Source organism: Poecilia mexicana, unplaced genomic scaffold, assembly GCF_051168715.1.
Source record: "Poecilia mexicana isolate PSO_F unplaced genomic scaffold, ASM5116871v1 scaffold_17, whole genome shotgun sequence".
Lineage (NCBI taxonomy): Eukaryota > Metazoa > Chordata > Actinopteri > Cyprinodontiformes > Poeciliidae > Poecilia > Poecilia mexicana.
Genome location: NW_028263386.1, coordinates 29,094,842 through 29,115,673, shown reverse-complemented (window position 1 = coordinate 29,115,673; position 20,832 = coordinate 29,094,842). Strand labels below are relative to the sequence as shown.

Genomic DNA, 20,832 nt, shown 5'->3' with positions numbered 1-20,832 from the left:
GAACATAATAGTTATTCACTTATAGTATTCTGTGAGAAATATTTTTTATTAAAAGCTTTTGTGAACACAGAATAAAAGCACAAGAGTTCATCTTTTTAAATGTAAGTGGTTTTATTGTGTCAGTGTCACTTTAATGTTTGTCAATCCTATATAAGAAAACTGAACTGAACTTTCTTAATTGCACAACACACAAGCTGTGCCATTGCTAATCTTATCACCAAGATAATAGAAGAATGATGACATTCGTCATTCTTATGTTAGATTATAAATGTGATGGGCACTAAATGATCATCATGTATGTGATTTCATTTCATCAATAGAACAGCTATCATATCATCCACCTCATCTGGTGTAAATTAATAGGGATGAACTTCTGAAAATCTGACTTTTATAGTTAAAATCTGGGATTTAAACTATCCTTAAATGAATTGGATCATAAGAAAAATAACACCTGATCAGAAAATTCCTACTTTTTTAACATCTTTAAGTTGTGGCTTTACAGATATCCTTAGAATACATATTTGTAATAATAACCTTTATTTAACCAGATAAAAATCTTTGTTGAGATTCACAATCACCTTTTCAAGATGGACCTGGCAAGCTGGCAGCATGTATACAAATATCAAAACTGACATTCAATCATCCATGCAGTTTTAAAAGCATCAAAGCAATCATAAATAATATTCTCCACACTACAGACTCCAGAATTTTATATGCAACAAACCCAGAAAGCTACCCGAATACTTTGTGAACTGAGATAATTGATCTGACTGACAGGAAGTAGAACTTCTGCATGACACACAACGACCCAAAGGAGAACCAAGCAGAAGAACCACTAACCTCTGCATATTGTTATGTCAAACTTTTTTATTTCAATCAAGCAATCAATTAGCTTTAAAGCACCCTTCATGCTGGAGGCAGCTCACTGGAAACGCATATTAAAGGGTATTTCTGACCTGGGTTTGAACCATCCACGGTCACAGTCTGCAGGTCAAATACCAGAGTTGTGAAGTAAACTGAAACTGGTGGGATTCTCCCTTTTTCTCCAATCTTTGTAAGAGGGCTGGTGGAAATGAAAAGCGATGTAACTTCATCTTTTCTTCACTTCCCTGGATTAGGGAGGGGAGTCATTGCTGTATTCTTTACTTAATTTCTTAATAAAATAATAATCAAAATGCATTTTGGTTCATTCTTGACTCAGCATTTCACCTTAGCTAAGACTTATTGATTTCCTTAACAATATTCTCCAGAAGAATTTGTCATTTGATTTGCTTAATACAAATGTAGCAGCAGATAGGACACGAGAAACTGATCATAATAATTGATTAGAGTGGAGTAATAAATGATTTGAACATTTAGGTCTTTGTATATGATCACCACCTGTGCACAGACAGCTGTAGAGGGATTTATAGCAATTTTATCCCAACTCAGGATAGCTAATGTGTAAGTCTACATTGAGTCAGAGTCATATGCTCCCTCAAGCAACAATGTGACCTATAATAAAAATAACTTGTGGACAACATCAAATTCCATGAAGTAAAAACTGAGTCAACTTTTCATTGTCAACATGTCTGTTTGGCTGTGTGTGCGTGGAATACCTGTAATGACTACAGTGACAATCAAGACGAGGAATACTCCACAGTAAAGTCCCACTCTGAAGGTGGTCCAAGCTGGAGCAGGCTGTGAACACACACACACACACACACACACACACACACACACACACACACACACACACACACACACACACACACACACACACACACACACACACACACACACACACACTTCTTAAATCCACACCATCACAAACAACTACAACTTCTGGAACTGGAACCACTGACTCAAATAATTACATTCAGATCTGGTGAGTATAGTATGGAGCAGATGAACTTGGACAAGTCTATACACAGATAAATCCAAACTAATATTATATGTATGATTGAACATTAGATGGTTTATTTGGTCAGACTGAACAGACTGGCAGAACCCGATTTGATCATTTGATTGGCCTTATTGTAAAATTCATCATCAACTACAGCTATTCCACTTGAAGCAGTGAAATCGAAGGCAGGGTCTTATTGGCTGGTGCCTGGACAGAGCCAACAGCATGATCTCTGCCAGCATGTTAGATTTGGTGCATCACGCTGCAGCTAGCGTCGCTGCAGCTAGCGTCGCTGCAGCTAGCGTCGCTGCAGCTAGCGTCGCTGCAGCTAGCGTCGCTGTGAGTTTTAGACTTCAGAACTTGAAAATTCTGACCTCTGAGTATAATAAGAGTGACATTATACTTTCATTATATAATGAGACAAAATATAGATATAGATATCTATATTTATCTTTTGTCATAGATAGATCTTTTGTCTATATCTATGAGTAACAATGTTTCTTATACTTTTGATTTTTAATTCTTTCCTATTTTAACATAAAAGATTACTCTATGGTGTTAGTTTGTGTGGTTGTGGTACAGAGCACCACTGCATTATCATAATATAGAAAAATCTCAAACAATATCAATGGAACCATTTTGTTTTCTTCTTAACTTGGAGCAACAGAACAATGTTCTTCTGAACAGGACGTTTAAGCTGTGTGACTGACTTGTGCAGCTCCCAGTGGAGGAACTCTCAGCCTCTTCATGGCCTTCTGCCGGTCGCCGCCTTCCAGCTCTGTTGTGACCAGAGCCTAGTGAGCACAGACCAAAACATGAGATCAGTTCTACTAAAACTTTTTTTACACATGACTATTTAAACATCTAGTTAACTGCGGTGTGAGAGTGAGTGAGTGAGTGTGACTTTCACCTCAGTCTCAGAGATGAGCTGAGTGATTTTCTTGCATGTATAAAATGGAGCCACTTCAACGTGGGCCACCCTCCAATCTGCCCCCTTGGAAGTTTCCAGAATCTTATCGTGCTTCTTGAGAATCTTCCTGAATCCTGTGAAGTTCAAGTTCTGACAGGAAGTGAAGGGAGGAACAGTGAGTCAGTGAAGTCAGTAGTAGTCAGTAGGTGATGTATAATGTTAGCATAGCTGTCTAAATTGTGACTGCAATTTAACATCACACCCTGTCCATCCATCAGATCTATGACCCACAGGGCGGCGCCAGTGCCTCCATCTGTCAACAGGGTAGACATAACCAGGACAGATGCAGATGCTGCATTCCAGTTGTGGTTGGAACTGGGAAATTCTGACTTCCCAATCTGAAAAATCATCTGTAACATCCTCTGAAGTCAGATTTCCCACTGAGAGCCTGGAAGCAACTCCATCTACCTACAGTGAACAATGTCTACAGTCGTCGTCGCCACAATGAAGTTCCGACTTCTTAACTAGAATTCTGTTACCTCGGGTCTGACATCAAACCCAGCACTAAGTTCACACTTCCCAGATAACTGGAACGCAGCAAGAGAACCATGTGTGTTCAAATACCTACAGTAAGAGAAACGTCAGAGTGGCTAATTAAATGTTGTGGTAGACCGATGACTATCCCTGCCTGCACAGGGAGAACATGGAAACAGAAAGGCCGCCAGTGGGATATGCTGAGAGCGAATAATTCTTAGGCACTGTTCTACGTTCTTATTTAAAAATGTGTTTTATTATAGATTAAAATTCTCCAATAAAACCTGAAAAGAGCCATTGTAACATGCTGATATTTGAACTTGTCAGACTACATAAACTGTCTTATCATCTACCTGATAATTCTGCAGCAGTATAAGGCTGAGGTAGAACTCAGAGAAGGCCAGCTGCAAATCCTTAATGTTTCTATGTTTGCATCTCTCCTTCTGTGAAAGGGCAAACACGGTTTTCCTTCTTCTGAGGCCCAGCCCGGTGGCAGAGCTCTCCCTCTGGGCATCCAGCGATGACTGCAGCTCGTTCTGCAGCGTGGCGAACCGTCGCTGAGCCTCGGCCAGCTTTTCTGTTGGGCAGGAAACAAAAGTGACCTAAAGATGTAGAAGGAAGTCCTGCCTCATAGTACTGTACTGTTGGAATTACCAGAATAGAAGGTATTGATTTTGGCCAGCTCTTTCTCACAAGTCTGGAAAAACTTCTCCTCAAACTTGGCATAATACCTCTTGACTGTATCATCATCTGTGACTGCAAAAAATAAAATAAAGCAATTTGTTACACCAATAAGGAAAACTTGCCTTCATCCACTCCATGTAGATACTAAGTTGTAGCAGTCAAAGGGACACAGAAGGTTGAACTAATGTACTAAAGTCTCCCTGGGGCTTGGAAAAACGACTCAATGCAAAAACCCTTTATTTTGTTTTTCAACCACCAGGGGGAGTGATGAGACAGCAGACAGATCTACCACAACAGGCACAGAATGTTCTACCTGTCTGTTCAATATGACAAAGACATACTGACAGAACAGCCACTTTTTTAGGACAATAATTGCAATTTTATTTCACCCCTTAATGCTAACAGAGTGTAGTTCTGTGGCAAGGTTAACAGAAACAATAACCTCAATATGTACAGTAAGGAAAACACACACAAAAAACTATTCATATGTTGACTGGCCAAAATAAAAATTAACTAAGCCAATATGTATGAGTCTCCTATTGGTTAATTACTCCATGGGCAATTATGTTTCAACTGGAAACCCCAACAGCTGCAGCGAGTAGCTTCGCAGCGAGTAGCTTCTCATTTCTTAAATAACCATGTTGAAAGACATCTTGTGGTTGTAGAAAAGATGTCAGTCTGTTTGAGAGGGGTCAAATCAGTGGCATGCATCAAGCAGAGAAGGAGACTGCAGAAACTACTAAAACTGGGTAAAGAACTGTCCAACATGTTATTAAGAACCGTTAGGATAGTGGGAATCCATCGTCTTTGAGGAAGAAATGTGGCCGGAAGAAAATCCTGAATAATCATGATTGGTGACCACATAAGCATTTGGTGAAATCAAATCAAACAAAAACAGTAGAACTTCGGGGTATCTTTAACCTGTTTTATCCAAATTTATTTTTGTGCAAAATGTCTGCATGCATTTCAATCCTTGGATGTTCCTAACACATACTATTTATGAATTATTACAATGTTGGTTATGTTAGTGAAGATGTAGGTTTTAGAGTCTGCAACAATTGTTGCAGGTGAGAAACTGCGTAGTCTAATTCACAGGTTTCAAACTCCGGTCCTGGAGAGTCACTGCCCTGCAACTTTTAGATGAGCCTCTGCTGCACCACACCTGAATAGAATAATTACCGGTAGGTTTAGCAAGGCTCTGTAGAACTGATCTACACAAGGAGGAGGTAATTAAGCCATTTGATTCCAGTGTTTTGTACCTGTGGGACATCTAAAAACTGACCCTAACCCTTGGGGATTGGAGTTTGACACGCCTGGTCTAATTGATACAAATCTGGTCTATTTATACATATAAAAATAATAAAATACATAACCTTTTATTATAAGACATAATTTAGAGGTTCTTCCACATATAAATATATACTGTATATATACATATATACACATACATATTTACATATAGATACGTATATACAGTGCCTTGTGATAGTATTCGACCCCCTTGCATTAATATTATGTAGCACCACCTTTTGCTGAGATTACAGCTGCACGTCACTTCTCAGTTTCTGTGTTTTAGTGTATTTATTTCTTGGTTTTTTTCTGTCCTGTCCTCCCTGTTGATTGATCCCAGCTGTGTCTAGTCTTCCTGATTACCCTCCCTGTGTATTCAAGTGTCCTTTGTCTCTTGTCGGGTCCTCGTCTAATGTCAGTTGTTGTCATTACGTGTGTCGGCTCTCCAGTAGATCTGTTTGTCCTGGTTAGCTTGCTCCATGATCAGTTTTTCGTCAGTTGCTACCGGTATTTAGCTGTGTGCTATTCTCTCTGCCGTGCCGCCTGTACTGTTCTGTATTTGAGCTTTATCATTAAATTCATAATTTTCTTCACAACCTGGGTCTCGGCATTCATCCTTACCACCTCTCATTCACGACATCATGACAATATGGGGAACATACTGTATGAATGCAGTATAGCAGGAGACAAAGGGACAAAGACAAAATGGTTTCTGCAAATAGAAAAATCAGGAAGTAATTTCTAACTGAAATGTGCTGATGTAGGCTTAATCTGCTGCATAAGAAGGAACTCTGAGTCAATGAAAACATTCTAAGTTTGCATGTTTTGACATTAATATCAACATAAGATAGCACAAGAAAATGAGCCAAAATTTTTATTTACTTGTGGAAAAAACAAGAAGGGTTTTGGTCCAACTGAAAATAACATAATATTAATAGATATGTTACCAACAAGGCTAGATTACTTTTTGGTAATAATTGATCTTATTAATTATTGAAAAAAAATATTAATAAGACAAGATTAACGAGGTACAACTGTACCTATAGAGTTTTCTTGTACAGGTACAGATAACTGGGTGCAGTTTGATGTTAATGTTTGTTTTCTTTTATTTAATGTTTTAAGCAATCTCTTAAAGATATAGCCACAAATCTCTGCTCAGTGTGTCTAGCATTATCAATAAAATATTTTATTAAATGAGCCCTGTCCAGTGAGTCCATGTATCTTAACGATCTTGTAGTTGACAAATAAACTGAGTGACCTAAACACAGAACACTGATTTTTCCTGTGCATCTGTAGGAACACAGCATCATCTTGTCTGGTGGAAGATCTGTTTGGGTTTTCATTAACAAGTCAGTTGGAAAAAAGTTTACAATCAGAGGGAAGACCTCTAAACAAGACTTCTGACTCAACAATGTCTTTATAATCAGCCATATAACATCCAAAACGTGCATTACCCACTGACCGTGGGATTTCACTTTTATTTTTTTCTTTGTAATTCAGAGAAACTGTAGTTTAGGAAACTGGATGACTGTGGCAGTTTTGCTGCGCTGGCTTCATCATTTTGACCAAGGATAAGGAACTTTATCTCTTGTGATGGGAGAGACTATACAGGAATAATTTTTCCAGACATGACTGATCACTGGTGCCTCTGAGGTGGAGATAGCTGAGAGACATGTTGAAATTAGGAATAAATAGAGATGGTGATGATATAAATGTCAGAGTGGTACAATCCCAGGGTGGATTATCAGGTTAGTCAGAAGATAAAAATGGAACAGCCTGTGATTCACACAATGTTAAGTAGGAGCATCTGACCATCTGCACAGGGATCGACACACATGCTGATAAGATGCTGATTAAATGCTAAACGAACAGACAGAGCTGATACTGTGATGTTTTTGTAAATAAGCATAAGATAAAAGTCTAAACAGTTTGTGTATCTGCAGAGATGCTGACTTCGATTTTCCTAAACCTGCAGCAGTCCTGGATGGAAGGTCAGCCATGATGATGTTCACTGCAGACCTGAACATTTGTTGCAGTTTGGACGAGCTGTCATGGCTGTTCTGAATAACAGCCATGAAGACGATGAGCAGCTCCTTTGTTGGATTTCTTGAGTTGCTGCAGGAAGTTCAGTCTTGGTCTATATTTATATTTCCATAAATATACAGTGGCTTGCAAAAGTATTGGGCATACCCCTTGAACTTTTCCATAATTTGTCATATTACAGCCACAAACATAAGTATGTCTTTGGAACTTAATATGAAAGACCAACACAAAGTGGTATACAATTGTGAAGTAGAAAGAAAATTATGATTCAAAACATTTTTTTTTTTTACAAAGTGTGGAGTGTAAAAATATTCAGCCCTCTGAGTCAATACTTTACAGAACCACCTTTTGCTGCAATTCCAGCTGCTAGTCTTCAGGGTTTGGCTCTACCAGCTCTGCTCATCTTGTGACAGAAATTTTTGCCCATTCGTTTTTGCAAAAAGCTCAATTTCAGTCAGATTAGGTGGATAGCTGGACTTCTTGTGGTTTTCTTCTTGCCGCTCTTCCAGAAAGATCACATTTGTGCAGTGATGACGAATACTTGTCCTGTGGACAGATTCCTCCTCTGAGCTGTGGATCTCTGCCTTTGGTCCAGAGTCACCATGGGCCTCTTGGCTGCATCTCTGATCAGAGCTCTCCTTGTTCAACCCTGGAAATCCTTTTACAGCCTAAGTCTGCTTTAAACATCTCCACAGTTTTCTCCCTGACCTGTCTGCTGTGTTCCTTGGACTTCATGATGCTGTTTGCTCCCCAATATTCTCTGAACCTCTGAGGCATCACAGAGCAGCTGGATTTCTACTGAGATCAGATTACACACATGTGGACTCTGTTCAGTCATCAGGAAACTTCTGAAGGAAACTGGTTGCACTCAGAAAAAAGGGGGGTGAATATTTTTACACACCACACTTTAAAGTTCTTATTTGTTAAAAATGTTTTGAGTCATGTATAATTTTCTTTGTACTTTTCAATTGTAGGCCACTTTTTGTTGGTCTTTCACATAACATTTCAATTAAATTAATTCTGGTTTCCTTCTTTTTACATACATACTTAAACTATAAAGAATTACCAGTAACAATGTTTTCTGGTGATCTTTTGGAATTGTGACTCATCAACGGCGTCTAAACATCGTGTGAGCAGGTGGTTTTGAGTCACACCATGCAGTCTAAGTGAATCACCGTGTTCTAACTTGGGCTCTTTTAGACAAAACACCAAATTAAGTCAGTTGAAGTGCGAAGACCTCTCCCTGTAAGGCTTTCTGCAGCACACAAACAGCTGGCACAGTCAGAAGACAGTAATCTTCTTATCCCTTTTTGGCCTTATTCTGCTGTTTTCACTCTCTGTCTCAGCACATGTCATCATCATTATCATTATTATTATCATTATGACATGTCTGTCTCAGTAAGAGCCTATACTTTCCATTTTAAAATTGAGGGTTTTTAGGTTTATTTTTTAGCAACACCCCTTTTTACTCTTACTCAGCTTTCTGCAATAAGCAGCAGCAACAACACAAGGCTGCAGCTGGTCCACAGATAAGGACTAGTTTTATAAAAAACAATTAAAAAATAAAAAACAGTTGTCCTACACCTGAGAACTGATTTCCTCTTTCTGCAGGGCCTCACCAGTTTATAAAAAATATCAAGGCTGTACCTTGGTAGAAAAGTTATTGTGGCTTTAGTTGTCAAACAGGCTGATGAAAATGACGATCATTTCATCAATTCTATCACATTTTATTGTACATGTGCCAGTAGGAATTGCCATAGTAACTTGTGAATAACTACAAACATCAACAATGAGCATGACAACCTGTGGATCACATTGGCCTCTCTCAGCCAGGTGGATCCTGAGTAGATCCCACTGTTAATGTGGATGGATGTTGTTCTAGGTGAATTCTGTTGTCAATACACATCGATTCATGGAACTAGTATTCGCTAACGGCTCTGGCCTGATTCAGGACATACCAGAGGACAAGTGAGCAAAATGGCTCCAGAATGGCATCTGGAAAACACACAACTTGGACTGTAGGACAAAACCCCCCAGATCTCATCTCAGGATAACAAAGCAGAGACTAAAGAATCTACACATGTCTGGACAAAGTGAGAGTTCATCTATTAAATTGACTGAGGATGAATACATAAACTAAAAACTGGTGTATAGACATTTTTTTAGAAGCGTCTTTGTGAGCCTGTTGCTTTATTATTAAATTGAATATCATTTCATACTTTATCATTTTTGTCCAGGTCACCTTAAAAATTGAGCTATTATTGTTACAGGTTCAGTCTCTTCAGAAAAGTACTCATTAGGTACGCGCAGACATGAAAATGTTGACATCAGATGTTAATACTGACGTTATGGCAGTATTTACCAATATTTTATTTAATCAAACTTTTTATTTGTTTACTCAATAAATTGTCAGAATAACCGATAGAAAACTTGATTACTAAAATAATCGTTTTCAACAGCCCTAGTAATGAAATGGTGACAGTTTGAACAAATATGTAAAAAACATCTTTTATAAAAGTTACATTACTGTGCATCAATGAGCTGAAAGTTCAACTTAAAAACCTCCTAAAATAAAATAAAAAAGTGGAATGATGATATAAAAACGATTTAAATTATAGATGCAAATATCTTAAGAGCTGAACATCACATGAACATCTCAAACAGAACATTTTAGTATAGTCAAGCCATTTTTCTTAAGAATTATTTCAAACTTGAACTTAATGAATATTGTTGGCATCGTTAAGACTCCGACATACTTCATCTAATGCAGAACAGTCACGTGGTTTTGGTACGTTTGTATCCACACACACCTCTCATACAACGGCGCTACATCTCTACATCAGTATATATCAGACTCCTCCTCACAGGGATCTAAAGGAGGCTGGCTTGGCTTCTTCAGCACCTGCCTCTTAAAGTCCAAAAGCTGGAAGCTGAGTCCTCCCTCAAATCTTATCCACCACTTTAACCAGGTTACCGAGCCTGGCTTCACTGAGCAAGGCAGGGAAAGCTACTGCTGCAGCTCCACTGTGTGGTGTAGTGATTACAGTCTGCCTCTGACAGCTTGTCAGGGTATTTAAAGTAAGAAAACACAATGACCACCTTATCTTGCCATTACTACATGTTGGACAAGAAAAACAACAGATATCACTGAGTAAAGTACTCAGTGGCAGTAATTCAGCTTCGACACATTACTGAATTCATTGTTTTTTCTGATTTTTTCTTTAAAACACACACAAAAAAACTGAAAGCCACTAATTAGGCTGATGAGCAGTTTGGGATGTGTGAAGACACATTAGAACAAGTATTTTACAAAAAGGTTGAATGGACTGTGTAAGTAAAACCTACAGTCTGACAGTACCATACAACTCTGTGACCTGGTCATTAGAGTTTAGTTTCTATCACCACACTACATAGTGCAGATTTTGAAAATGTCAAATAAATGTTTGTATCAAAAATTTAGTAGGCCATTACCATCAATTCACTCTCTGCAGTGCAATAACATATTTAGCCAGTAGGGGCACTCTCACTACCTTTGACGCTCTACCTCATTACATTCATTACATTGTGCAACCCAGAAACCATCTTAGCCTTCAGTCAAGCTAAATGAAAAGCTTTAGAGTTTCATGACCTTAGAAAACTGCAGTTTTCTTAGATTTTGTTTTGTTTCGATAAATATCCACAAAATGAAATGTGTTGTAATTATGAAAGAACAAGTTTTATTTCTAATTTTGAGTTCAAGAAAAAGACAAGCATACAACTTTTGCAAACTTGATGCTTATATTTTGGATATAATGAATGATGGATATATTTTCTTGTATATGACTACTAAACTCCCACTAATCTTTTATTAAAATAGAGTTTAGTTTTTGTTAATAAAATATTGACACTTTTTATTATTACTCATTTATTTGATTATGATTGGAGCATTCAACAAAATTTCACTTAATATAAATTTGAAATGTACAGTTAAATGACAAAGTCTATGTATATGATGTAGATATTTGCTAAAAGCTGCACTCAATATTATATCTATATTTAAAAATGTGACTTGGTTCTTTATCGTTTTAAGCCAAAGTGAATAAGAACTAGGGCTGCACCGACTGCAGTTTTCTGGCCGATCGCTGATTACTGATCTTTTAAAAAGCCTAACTTAGCGATTCCACTTTTGGCTGATAAAATTTTTTTGTCTGAAATGTTGATAAATCGGTGCACCCCTACTAAGAACCATTGTGGAAGGTCCAAACAGCCACTTCTGGCTCTGGAGGCACAGGGTGCAGCTCCAGCCTTCTATAGATGATTCTCTGCTCTCATGGGGAAAGATGCCAACATGCTGAAAACAAAATCATGGCTGCTAATGCAGAAAATGTCCAAAAGAAAAAAAATGCACATCTTACATTAATAATTGCATATCACTCAGTTCTAAAATATATAGTCACACCCTAAATTAATAATGTAATGATTCATAATCAAGAAAATGACATTTTTGTCTTAAATGTCAAACTTTTAATTTCCCTTAATCCAGAAGAAATTCTTCAGAAACAAAATATCTACAAGTATTCCCCAGTTTGTGAAAAGCTGAGAAAACGGAAACCATCAGACATTTTACAAAGTTCCTTTTAAATGAGTTCTAACCAAGTTAAACTGAAGATGTCTTCTGACATGGTTTTAGATAAACTCCGGCTAGATGGTAACACTATGAAAGTTTCATGGTGCTTCCTTCTACTTATGTATTTAGTTAAATATAGAAACTGCTTTCACTGGAATCTGAATCCACTGATTTCTTCTGTTCTTGTAATTAAGCCTCACACCACTGCTGTACTCTCTTTTCTCTTTTTATTTGGGCACAGCATAAATATACAACTAAATTAAAGCTTAAACATGAAATCTGAATGAGAGTAATATATAGGGAGCCTGAAAATAAGAAGGAAGTAATGGTTTCAGACACACACTCATGGTGTGTTGTTGTTAAAAGATGAGATCATTTAACAACAAAAAGCCTCCTTTGTCAAATGAAGATACCAGTTAAAGGTGACACAGACATGCCATGATAAGAAGTATTATTTAGTACAAACAGGCCTGTAATTAACCCCAAAAAAGAGCCCTGATAACTGGCTAGTCCACGAAATGCTCCATTTAGATGATTCTATGGCTCCTATGGTTTTATGGTGTAACTTTACAAGAAATATATTATTTAGGAATAACACAAGTTGAGGTAGTACATGTAAAAAAAAAAAAAAACAAGTGAGAGAGAATGACGTATTATAATTCCAGGCACAGGACTGTATTTTCTATGCCAGCCTTACTGCAGTCGGTTAGAGGACACAACAACACACTGATGTGTTTCCATGATGACCAATGGTGATGATGCGGCTTAATTATGGAGCACAGCCGAGGAGAATACTGCATTGATTGTTAATGGACATATTTGTATTTAACAGTGTCCTGTATTATATTTAATGAAACAACACCAATGATGTGCCAAATGAGACGTTTAATGTCTCATTTAAACAAATGTTTAAGTACTTCTATAAGATTCGTATGGGCTAAAGACTGGTTCTAATCAGACCCAAAATCACATCTGCAGGTTGGAGACTAAGGTGTGAATTAAGGCATTTGAGGTTGTAGTTATTCATACAATAGCTATATATTAGGTAAGGGCTACTATTAGTTGGACTGTGTGTGTCTGGAATACCTTCAATAGATGGAGCTTGGTCCTGTGCAGCATACAGCATCTCCTTAAACGCCTGCAGACAAAACAAGAAAAAAGAAGCCAATAATGCACCATAAATTATTCTCTTCCTTAAGGTTTAGACTATGAAAAGCCATTTTAACTTATTCAAAAAGTATCTTATATGATTAAATTATTCTTAATAAAACTGTCTTGCTGTAGATGGATGTCTGTCTACACACACACACACACATACTTGCGTGCGTGCGCGCGTGTGTGTGTGTGTGTGTGTGTGTGCGCGCGTGTGGATCCTTTCTCTGATTCTGAAGTTCTCTTTTTAGCTTGAGCAACCCGTCTTCATTACAACTATGTATTTAATAAGCATGTAGACAGGGCTAGGGTTACCATTAGTGTTCAAATGCAATTGAAAAGGTGTCAAGTTAAGTGTGGATTGACACAACCCAGACAATGGAATGGTAAATGAAATGACCTTCTACATTTCCGTATTTTCTTGTGAATAATAATAATAATAAAAATTAAAAATTGCAACATTTTTGATCAGTGTGTCAGGATCCTATTCATGCATTTCAGTTCTTCTGATTATGTCATTCTTGCTTTCACTGATTCCACATACAGTAGATGGAGCCACAGTTGATACTGATAGTCGATGTGTAATTTGTTGTGAATGGGGTGTGAAGAGAGCGGTCGGTCACCGAGTCCCAGTAAGGATGGAGAGGACAACAGGACAACCACTGTCTTTTGTCTTCTCTTGGTTGATGGGCAGATAGTAGAGTGGTCAGTCAGTATTTTAGAAAGTCGGACAGGCTGAAGACTACAACAAAGTCACTGTTCACCAGTAGGTCAGTCAGCTAAAGTAGCCAAGCAGGACAAACATGCCTCTGTCCCCAGCAGTGAAGCAAGGCAAAGCCATCATATAGCCCACACAGCAAGTTGCCTCTCTAGAAGAGGGAAACAGCAGAAGGCTTCAGGGGAATACATTGAGTACTTTTCTTCATTAATGCAGACATGGGTACATGGGGTTGCAAAAGTCACTTCCAGACGGAAGTAGTAAGTTTAGGGTTCATTTCAACCCACTAAGGATCAGGATCAACATAAAGCTGTTCCTGGTGTATCCCTGAAGGAAAAGATGGAGGTGAGGCAGACGAAGAGGACGTTTCAAACCAGGCCTGCACAATGTACCACAATTACAAAGCCAGTGTGATCAATTTTCACATCATAAAGGACTGCTTGGAGTCCCGATCTCTAAGGGGGACTCAGTTAATTCTAGTTTGAAACTGAATTTTTCAAACTAATGTAATATTCAGCCAGCCATACAGAGCAGATGAATCCAAAATTACTGGAATATATGGCAAATGATATGATCATCAAAATATGTAATATCGTCACCGTAAGACTTTCTGGTGTCAAGCAGCTCCAACAATAAGAACAGAATAAAGCAATCTGTAGGAGTGTGTGTGCATACAGTATGTGTGTGTGCATGCGTGCTGGAAGCCTGCACACTGCCTAGACCTGATTAGGTCAATAACCTCATGAGCATATTTTTAGAAAAACTCCCTGTGATATATTGATTTTGCCTTTCTTTAAATGTACAAATTATTTGAAACCACTAAGATTATAGAGCAGATGTCTGCATAACTGATATCTCCATTATAAGACAAGGTATTCTGTAGCTCCATAGTTTTTTGCAAACATCAATACAAATGTCAGAAAACATTAGTATGCATTCAAAAAAAGTAACACAAATCTAACTTAATATTTGTGGATGGTGTTCTGATGTACTATTCAAAGTGTTAAACTGTTAAATCATTCACACTCCAGGCTCCTGCATCACACATCAGGAGAGTAGCGGTGCATCTCATCAAGTAACATGAGTAAACCGTCGTCTTAACAAACATACAATGTGTGGTGCTCAAGTGTGCTGAGACAGGAGTGAGTACTAGAGTCCCACCCTGGACAGCTGTAGAATTATCATCGACATCTGGAACAAAGTCAAAGTGGATTGCTGGGCGTTGACCACATTCTACGGGGTTGTTTGATGAATAATGTGTGTGGGGAACAGGCCATTTGATTAAAGAACATTTTCAAATCCAGCACCTTCTATAAATGAGATTCAAACCTCACAAGGATAATCTCATACATCTTTGCTAACCAAAGTCTTACACCTTCTGTGGTTTCTATGATTTTAAGTTCAAATATTTGACTGAAACTTAAAAAGACGAGCCGTTTTTCCATAGTAACAACCTCTACTCTGAAGAGTGTTGTTGCCATTGCAAACAACTTCGTTCCTTGTGAGAAACTTAATGTCTGAAAAATAAGATCCAACTTCTGAGTTCCTGAAGCTAAATATCTGTCTGTTCTAGAGTTTGGTTTTAAAAAAAGAATTAACAAAAAAAAAATCGATTCATTAATTGGAATACATTTTCTTGGAATAGCCCGATATAGATTCATAAAGCCCTTAACTGAGCCTATGTCTTTTCCCCATAATACCACATGATGCAAGATCTTGTCTGTAGGCAAGTAGCACAACAAAACAACATGGCGGAAGCATTGAAAGCACCACTAGCAAAGTTGAAGGCAGATGTTGGGAATTAGTTTGGATTTTAAAAACAGGAATGCTGAAGTGGACTAGATAAGAGCTGAACAGTATGCAAGATTTACTACATACAGGTGAAATATTGTAGAAACCCAACCGATGGTTGACTGGCTGGGACAGCTGACTTTTTTTTTTTACCTCTGTTTATTGACTGGAAAGTAAGGTTGGGGGACAGGACAAATTAATTGACCATTGACAATAGCCTGAGCCCACAGAAATACCTTAAATCATCGGCATAGTTCAGAAGCTGTGCTTGTGGCCATTATATATATTTCTGCCATTTGTGACATCAATGGGAAACTTCTGTCATGCATGGTCCTTTGAGAGACATTTACAGCCAAAACGCACTGTGTCCATCTACTGTCCTCTTTGTGTTTAGCTGTAATTTCTGCTTTTGAAAGGCTGCTTCAGATCTTGTCAGCACTTGCCGATTGACTTAGTCAGGACATGTTAAATAAAAATTAAATGATTAATGTAATTGAATTGGGTCCAACTCTTAAAATAAATATTCATATTTTTACTAATAAACCAAATTAGGGTTAGTTTCTATTACTTGCAGCATTAGCTCTTCAGAGAATGTCTTCCAATCCAAGTAAAATTGTGATTACTTTGACTTTAACTGAATCAAATTGAATCTGGAAATCCAAATCGCCTCCCAGGCCAGGACTGGTCTGTTCCCGTCACCAGCTGATTTCTTTTTCGTTTTGTTTTTTTTTTCTTTAATCACTCTTCAGAAGCATGATTTTATAGAAAACTGAAAATAATCTAGGAATTGTTTAATTTTATGTTGGACTACTACCTCCAGAGCAGCCAAATGCTCGTTCCACGTTGATCACATAGAAACTAAGTCTAGGTGAACAGGCTTGTAGAAAATCTGAATCAGCAGGTGAATCCTAAAAAAAGAAATCAATAAACTAAAAGTCTGTTCATTATATCGTTATTTAAAGTGTCTTAAACGTCTTCCATCCATCCATTTTCTTCCACTTATCCGGGGTCGGGTCACAGGGTCAGCAGCCCAAGAAGGGAGGCCCAGACTTCCCTCTCCCCAGCCATTTCTTCCAGCTCCTCCGGGGGAACCCCAAGGCGTTCCCAGGCCAACCGAGAAACATAGTCCCTCCAGTGTGTCCTGGGTCTTCCCCGGGGCCTCCTCCCAGTGGGACGAGCCCGGAACTCCTCACCAGGGAGGCGTCCAGGAGGCATCCTGACCAGATGCCCGAGCCTCAACTGGCTCCTCTCGACGTGGAGGAGCAGCAGCTCTACTCTGAGTCCCTCCCGGATGACCGAGCTACTCACCCTATCTCCAAGGGAGAGCCCAGACACCCTACGGAGGAAACTCATTTCGGCCATATTAAACTTCTTAAAAACTGATAAAACTGCATGTAGCAGTAAAACAAAACAATTTCTCTTTTTAGGCAGGCAGTAATATTCTGAGATTTAAATAAAGTATTAACAGAACTATAACAAATTGGTTCTGGTTCTGGGGATGCAGAGCAGACCAGAACCAGAACCTGAGGGGTCTGGAAGGTTGATACAACAGCAGATCTTTAATATATTGTGGTGCTAAACCGTTCAGTGATTTATAAACTAACAGTATTTTAAAGTATATTCTCTGAGCTACAGTGAGTCAGTGTAGGGACTTTAAAACTGGTGCTATGTGCTCCATCTTCCTGGTTTTAGTGAGAACATCAGCAGCAGCTTCTGGATCAGCTGCAGCTGGAGGATTGATTTGTTAGTCAGACCTGTGAAGACGCTGTTACAATAATAGATAAGACAGAAGATAAACGCATGGATGAGTTTCTCTAGATCGTGCTGAGACATCAGTCCTCTAATGTTCTTCAGGTGGTAGAACTGTCTTAATGTGGCTCTGAAGGTTCAGGTCAGAGTCCATCACTACTCCCAGGTTTCAGGCTGATCGCTGGGTTTTAGTAAGCAGCACACAGGACAGCACATGCTTTCATTTCATCCGACAGTAACCTGTGGTGGCACAGTCCTTCATCCACCAGTCTTGCATTGTGCTGACATTAGCACTAAAACCACAACCTTTGAAGCAAACCAAAGAGGCATAAGCTTCCCCACAATTGTTCTTATGCCCACAAATGCCTGTGTGTTTCATTGGGCTGGCTCAGCACATGCTAATATGCAAGTTTCCAAAACAAAGCAAACATAGCTAAGCAGGAAGGAGGGCAGTGCTTGTTATCCCCCACAGATTACCCTACTTCTTACCTTTCCCCCTGCATTCTCTCCTTGTTCCCTCTCCAGTGCACATTCTGATCCTATAGGCTTCACTCCTCCTGTTACTCCTTTGCCAAGACTCAAACCCCACAGCTCTACAATACTTTTCTATTTTATCTTTCTGTTATTCTTGATTCCTTATTAACAGCATATTTATAACATTACTGATATGTATGCCCACTCTGTCCTGCGTGCTCTCTTACCCCTAATCTTTATAACACACTTCTCTTTTTTCCCCTAACCCTTCAAATCCAGGCAAACAAACACACATCTCGACACGAAACTGTCAAAAGGATTATGTGAGTCATTACTGGATTATATTTGCATTTGTGTCTTCCAGAAGCCTTAGATCATTATGTTGTTCCCATTTCTGCTGCTGGTAGTTCTCCCAATTCTATGTAATGCACAAAGCTAATGCAGCAAAAAAAGGTTCAAGTTTTAAATATTATCTGCAATGGGGATGCAGTAAGAAAGAAATATGGCTCCAGAAATTTGAAAATATATATAGTTTTGAATATATGTTGACTGCAGGATGGTAATTTCATATGTTGCAATGTTGTAATGACAAACTAAAAGGTAAACAGAATCCTTACCTTCAGGTAACTTCTAATTCACTGTTATTTACATATGTGGAAAATACAAACAATATCTTGGCATTTAACACTAAGATATTAAATGCCTTAAATTGTCTATATACATTTTACCAATAACCAATTTTAATAATTACCAAAATGCCTTAAATTATCTATTTTTTGGCTTTGTGCTTTTTGTGACCATTACTTTAGATCTTCACATGTTGGATTCCACATATTAAACTACACTTTTAACATGTTTTCAATAGGGATGTGCCGATCAGGTTTTTTCCTGCCGATACCGATACCGATCACCCATGAGGGCCGATACACCGATACCGATCACCGATACCGATCACATAATTATTATTATTTTTTTTTTTTTTTATCATAAACACTACCGGTTACATTATGTGGAAAAAGGAACCATGAATTCACCTAATTTAGACAAAAATTTGTTTTTAATAACTTTTTTCAAGAAGAAAACTAAACAAAACAGGCTAAATAACGCAAAGAGCCAAAATAAAACCTCTCAACATTGCCAAAAAAATTCAAGTATAAAACTTAACATTCAAAGGCAAAAACAGGATCCATTACAATAAACAATCCAGAGTTACTGAATGAAAACTTCCTGTTAGCATGGCGGCTAGCTGATTACTGCTAGCTCTGATTGGCTGTTTCTGACTGAGCGGAGTAATTATGCAGATCAGGGAGGAGATCGATTATTTTTTTTACTGTCTCATGTTAGGACAGCGAAAGTTTTAAAACGTATGTAAAATGTATTTTTTTAAGTTAGATGCTGCAGCTTTAAGCAGGTTCGGTGTGAGAGTCACTACCAGGTGGAGCAGAAGCGAAGCTCAGTCTGTCAAATATTACTACCTGTAGCGTAGCAGCGGTTCAACAGGAGAGCAGAACCAGCGTCTGACATCGCAGCTCGAAGACTTAAATAATTTTGCGGGTTATTTGTTTAGCTTTCTGACCGTCATGCTAATCCGGGTGAGTGTTTGTAGCTGTGCGCTGCTTTACCTGCTATCTGATCCTCCGTATGTCTTTTTTACTGCAGTGAGCCTCGATGTAGCCAAACTCCGTCAAGTATCTCATTGTTTTTATGTCGTATTAGATTCGTTGTGTTGATGCATTTTGACCTGCTTCAATTTTCCGCCGCAACACGCAAACTTCCCCATTAACTCAGTGCGTTATAGTTCCACATCGCTTAGGATTTGTTGCTGCGCGTTTGGGCAGAGTGAAGGAAAGAGGAGACCAGCTGTACAGGCAGGCTGGAAATGAGATGATCGGTATCGGCAACAAGAGCCAATGATCGCCGATCACCGATCATGCACTTTTTCACGAAAATCGGCCCGATTATGATCGGTGACCGATCGATCGGCACACCTCTAGTTTTCAAACAACCTCACAGGTAGATAATTGGCATTTTTTTCTTGTTTTTTTTGGAGGGAGGAGAGAGGGGTCCAGAAAAACAAAATAGTATCCATACCCCAAGAACTGAATTTATGAGTCTGGCTTGAAAAACAATTAAGGAATTCAACAACAGATATTAGGGGTGCATCAATTTATCGATGCCAATTTTCTGAATTTTGGGAGAACGGTGATCGGCCGAAACATGTGAAACTGATCTTATCCTCCAATCTTATCTACCTCAAGAAAAGCCTAAAAATCAACCACTGTCATCTTCTGTTCGACCGACCAACCGAGTCATTTGTAGTTCATAATAGTCGCCCACTTTTACCAACTCAGCAACTTTCTTGCCACAAATCCTGTCGTGTGGAACTATAACACTCAGAGTGAATGGGGACGTGTGCGCGTTGTGGCGGAGAATTACTTAGGGGTGAAGCACGTCGCAATGCATCAACACAATGAATCTGATATGGCATTTAAAAAACAAGGACTATATGGAGTTTGGCTGCATCGAGGCTCACTGCAGGAAAAAAAGGACATCCGTAGTGGCCAGATAGCAGGTAAAGCAGCACTCACCCGGATTAGCATCACGCTCAGAAAGCTAAACAAATAACCAGAAAAATAATTCAAATCTTTGAGCTGGCGGTGTAAGACGCTGGTTCTGCTCTCGCTGTTGGGCCTGCTGCTGGTAGTTATATTTCACAGGCATGGCGCCGCTCAACCTCCACCAGACAGTGAACTCTCACACCGAACGTTTGCTTAAAGCTGCAGCATGTAACTTAAAAAAAATAAAAAAATTTAGATATGTATTAAAATATGTCTAACTTAGGTGAATTTATCGCCAGATAATTTTTCCATTTTGCCATATAACGTATCATTTACCTAAAGCAAAAAATGAACAACCATTCCAGTGATCGGCAGAAATCGGCCTCACAGATGATCGGTATCGGAATCGGCAGCAAGAAACATGATCAGAGCATCCCT

At 38.6% G+C, this 20,832-nt stretch overlaps 1 protein-coding gene across 1 annotated transcript in view; it reads right to left on the bottom strand.

Annotated features, from left to right (window-relative positions):
* Positions 1-20,832, bottom strand: part of LOC106932599 (solute carrier family 53 member 1-like) — a 46,501-nt gene that overhangs the window by 9,314 nt on the left and 16,355 nt on the right. The window contains exons 2-7 of the mRNA XM_088015061.1: positions 13,039-13,090; positions 3,984-4,085; positions 3,683-3,906; positions 2,796-2,945; positions 2,596-2,679; positions 1,599-1,680 (exon numbers count right to left, since the gene is read on the bottom strand). Coding sequence (XP_087871187.1) covers positions 1,599-1,680; positions 2,596-2,679; positions 2,796-2,945; positions 3,683-3,906; positions 3,984-4,085; positions 13,039-13,090 — 694 coding nt within the window. The remainder of the gene's footprint in view (positions 1-1,598; positions 1,681-2,595; positions 2,680-2,795; positions 2,946-3,682; positions 3,907-3,983; positions 4,086-13,038; positions 13,091-20,832) is intronic.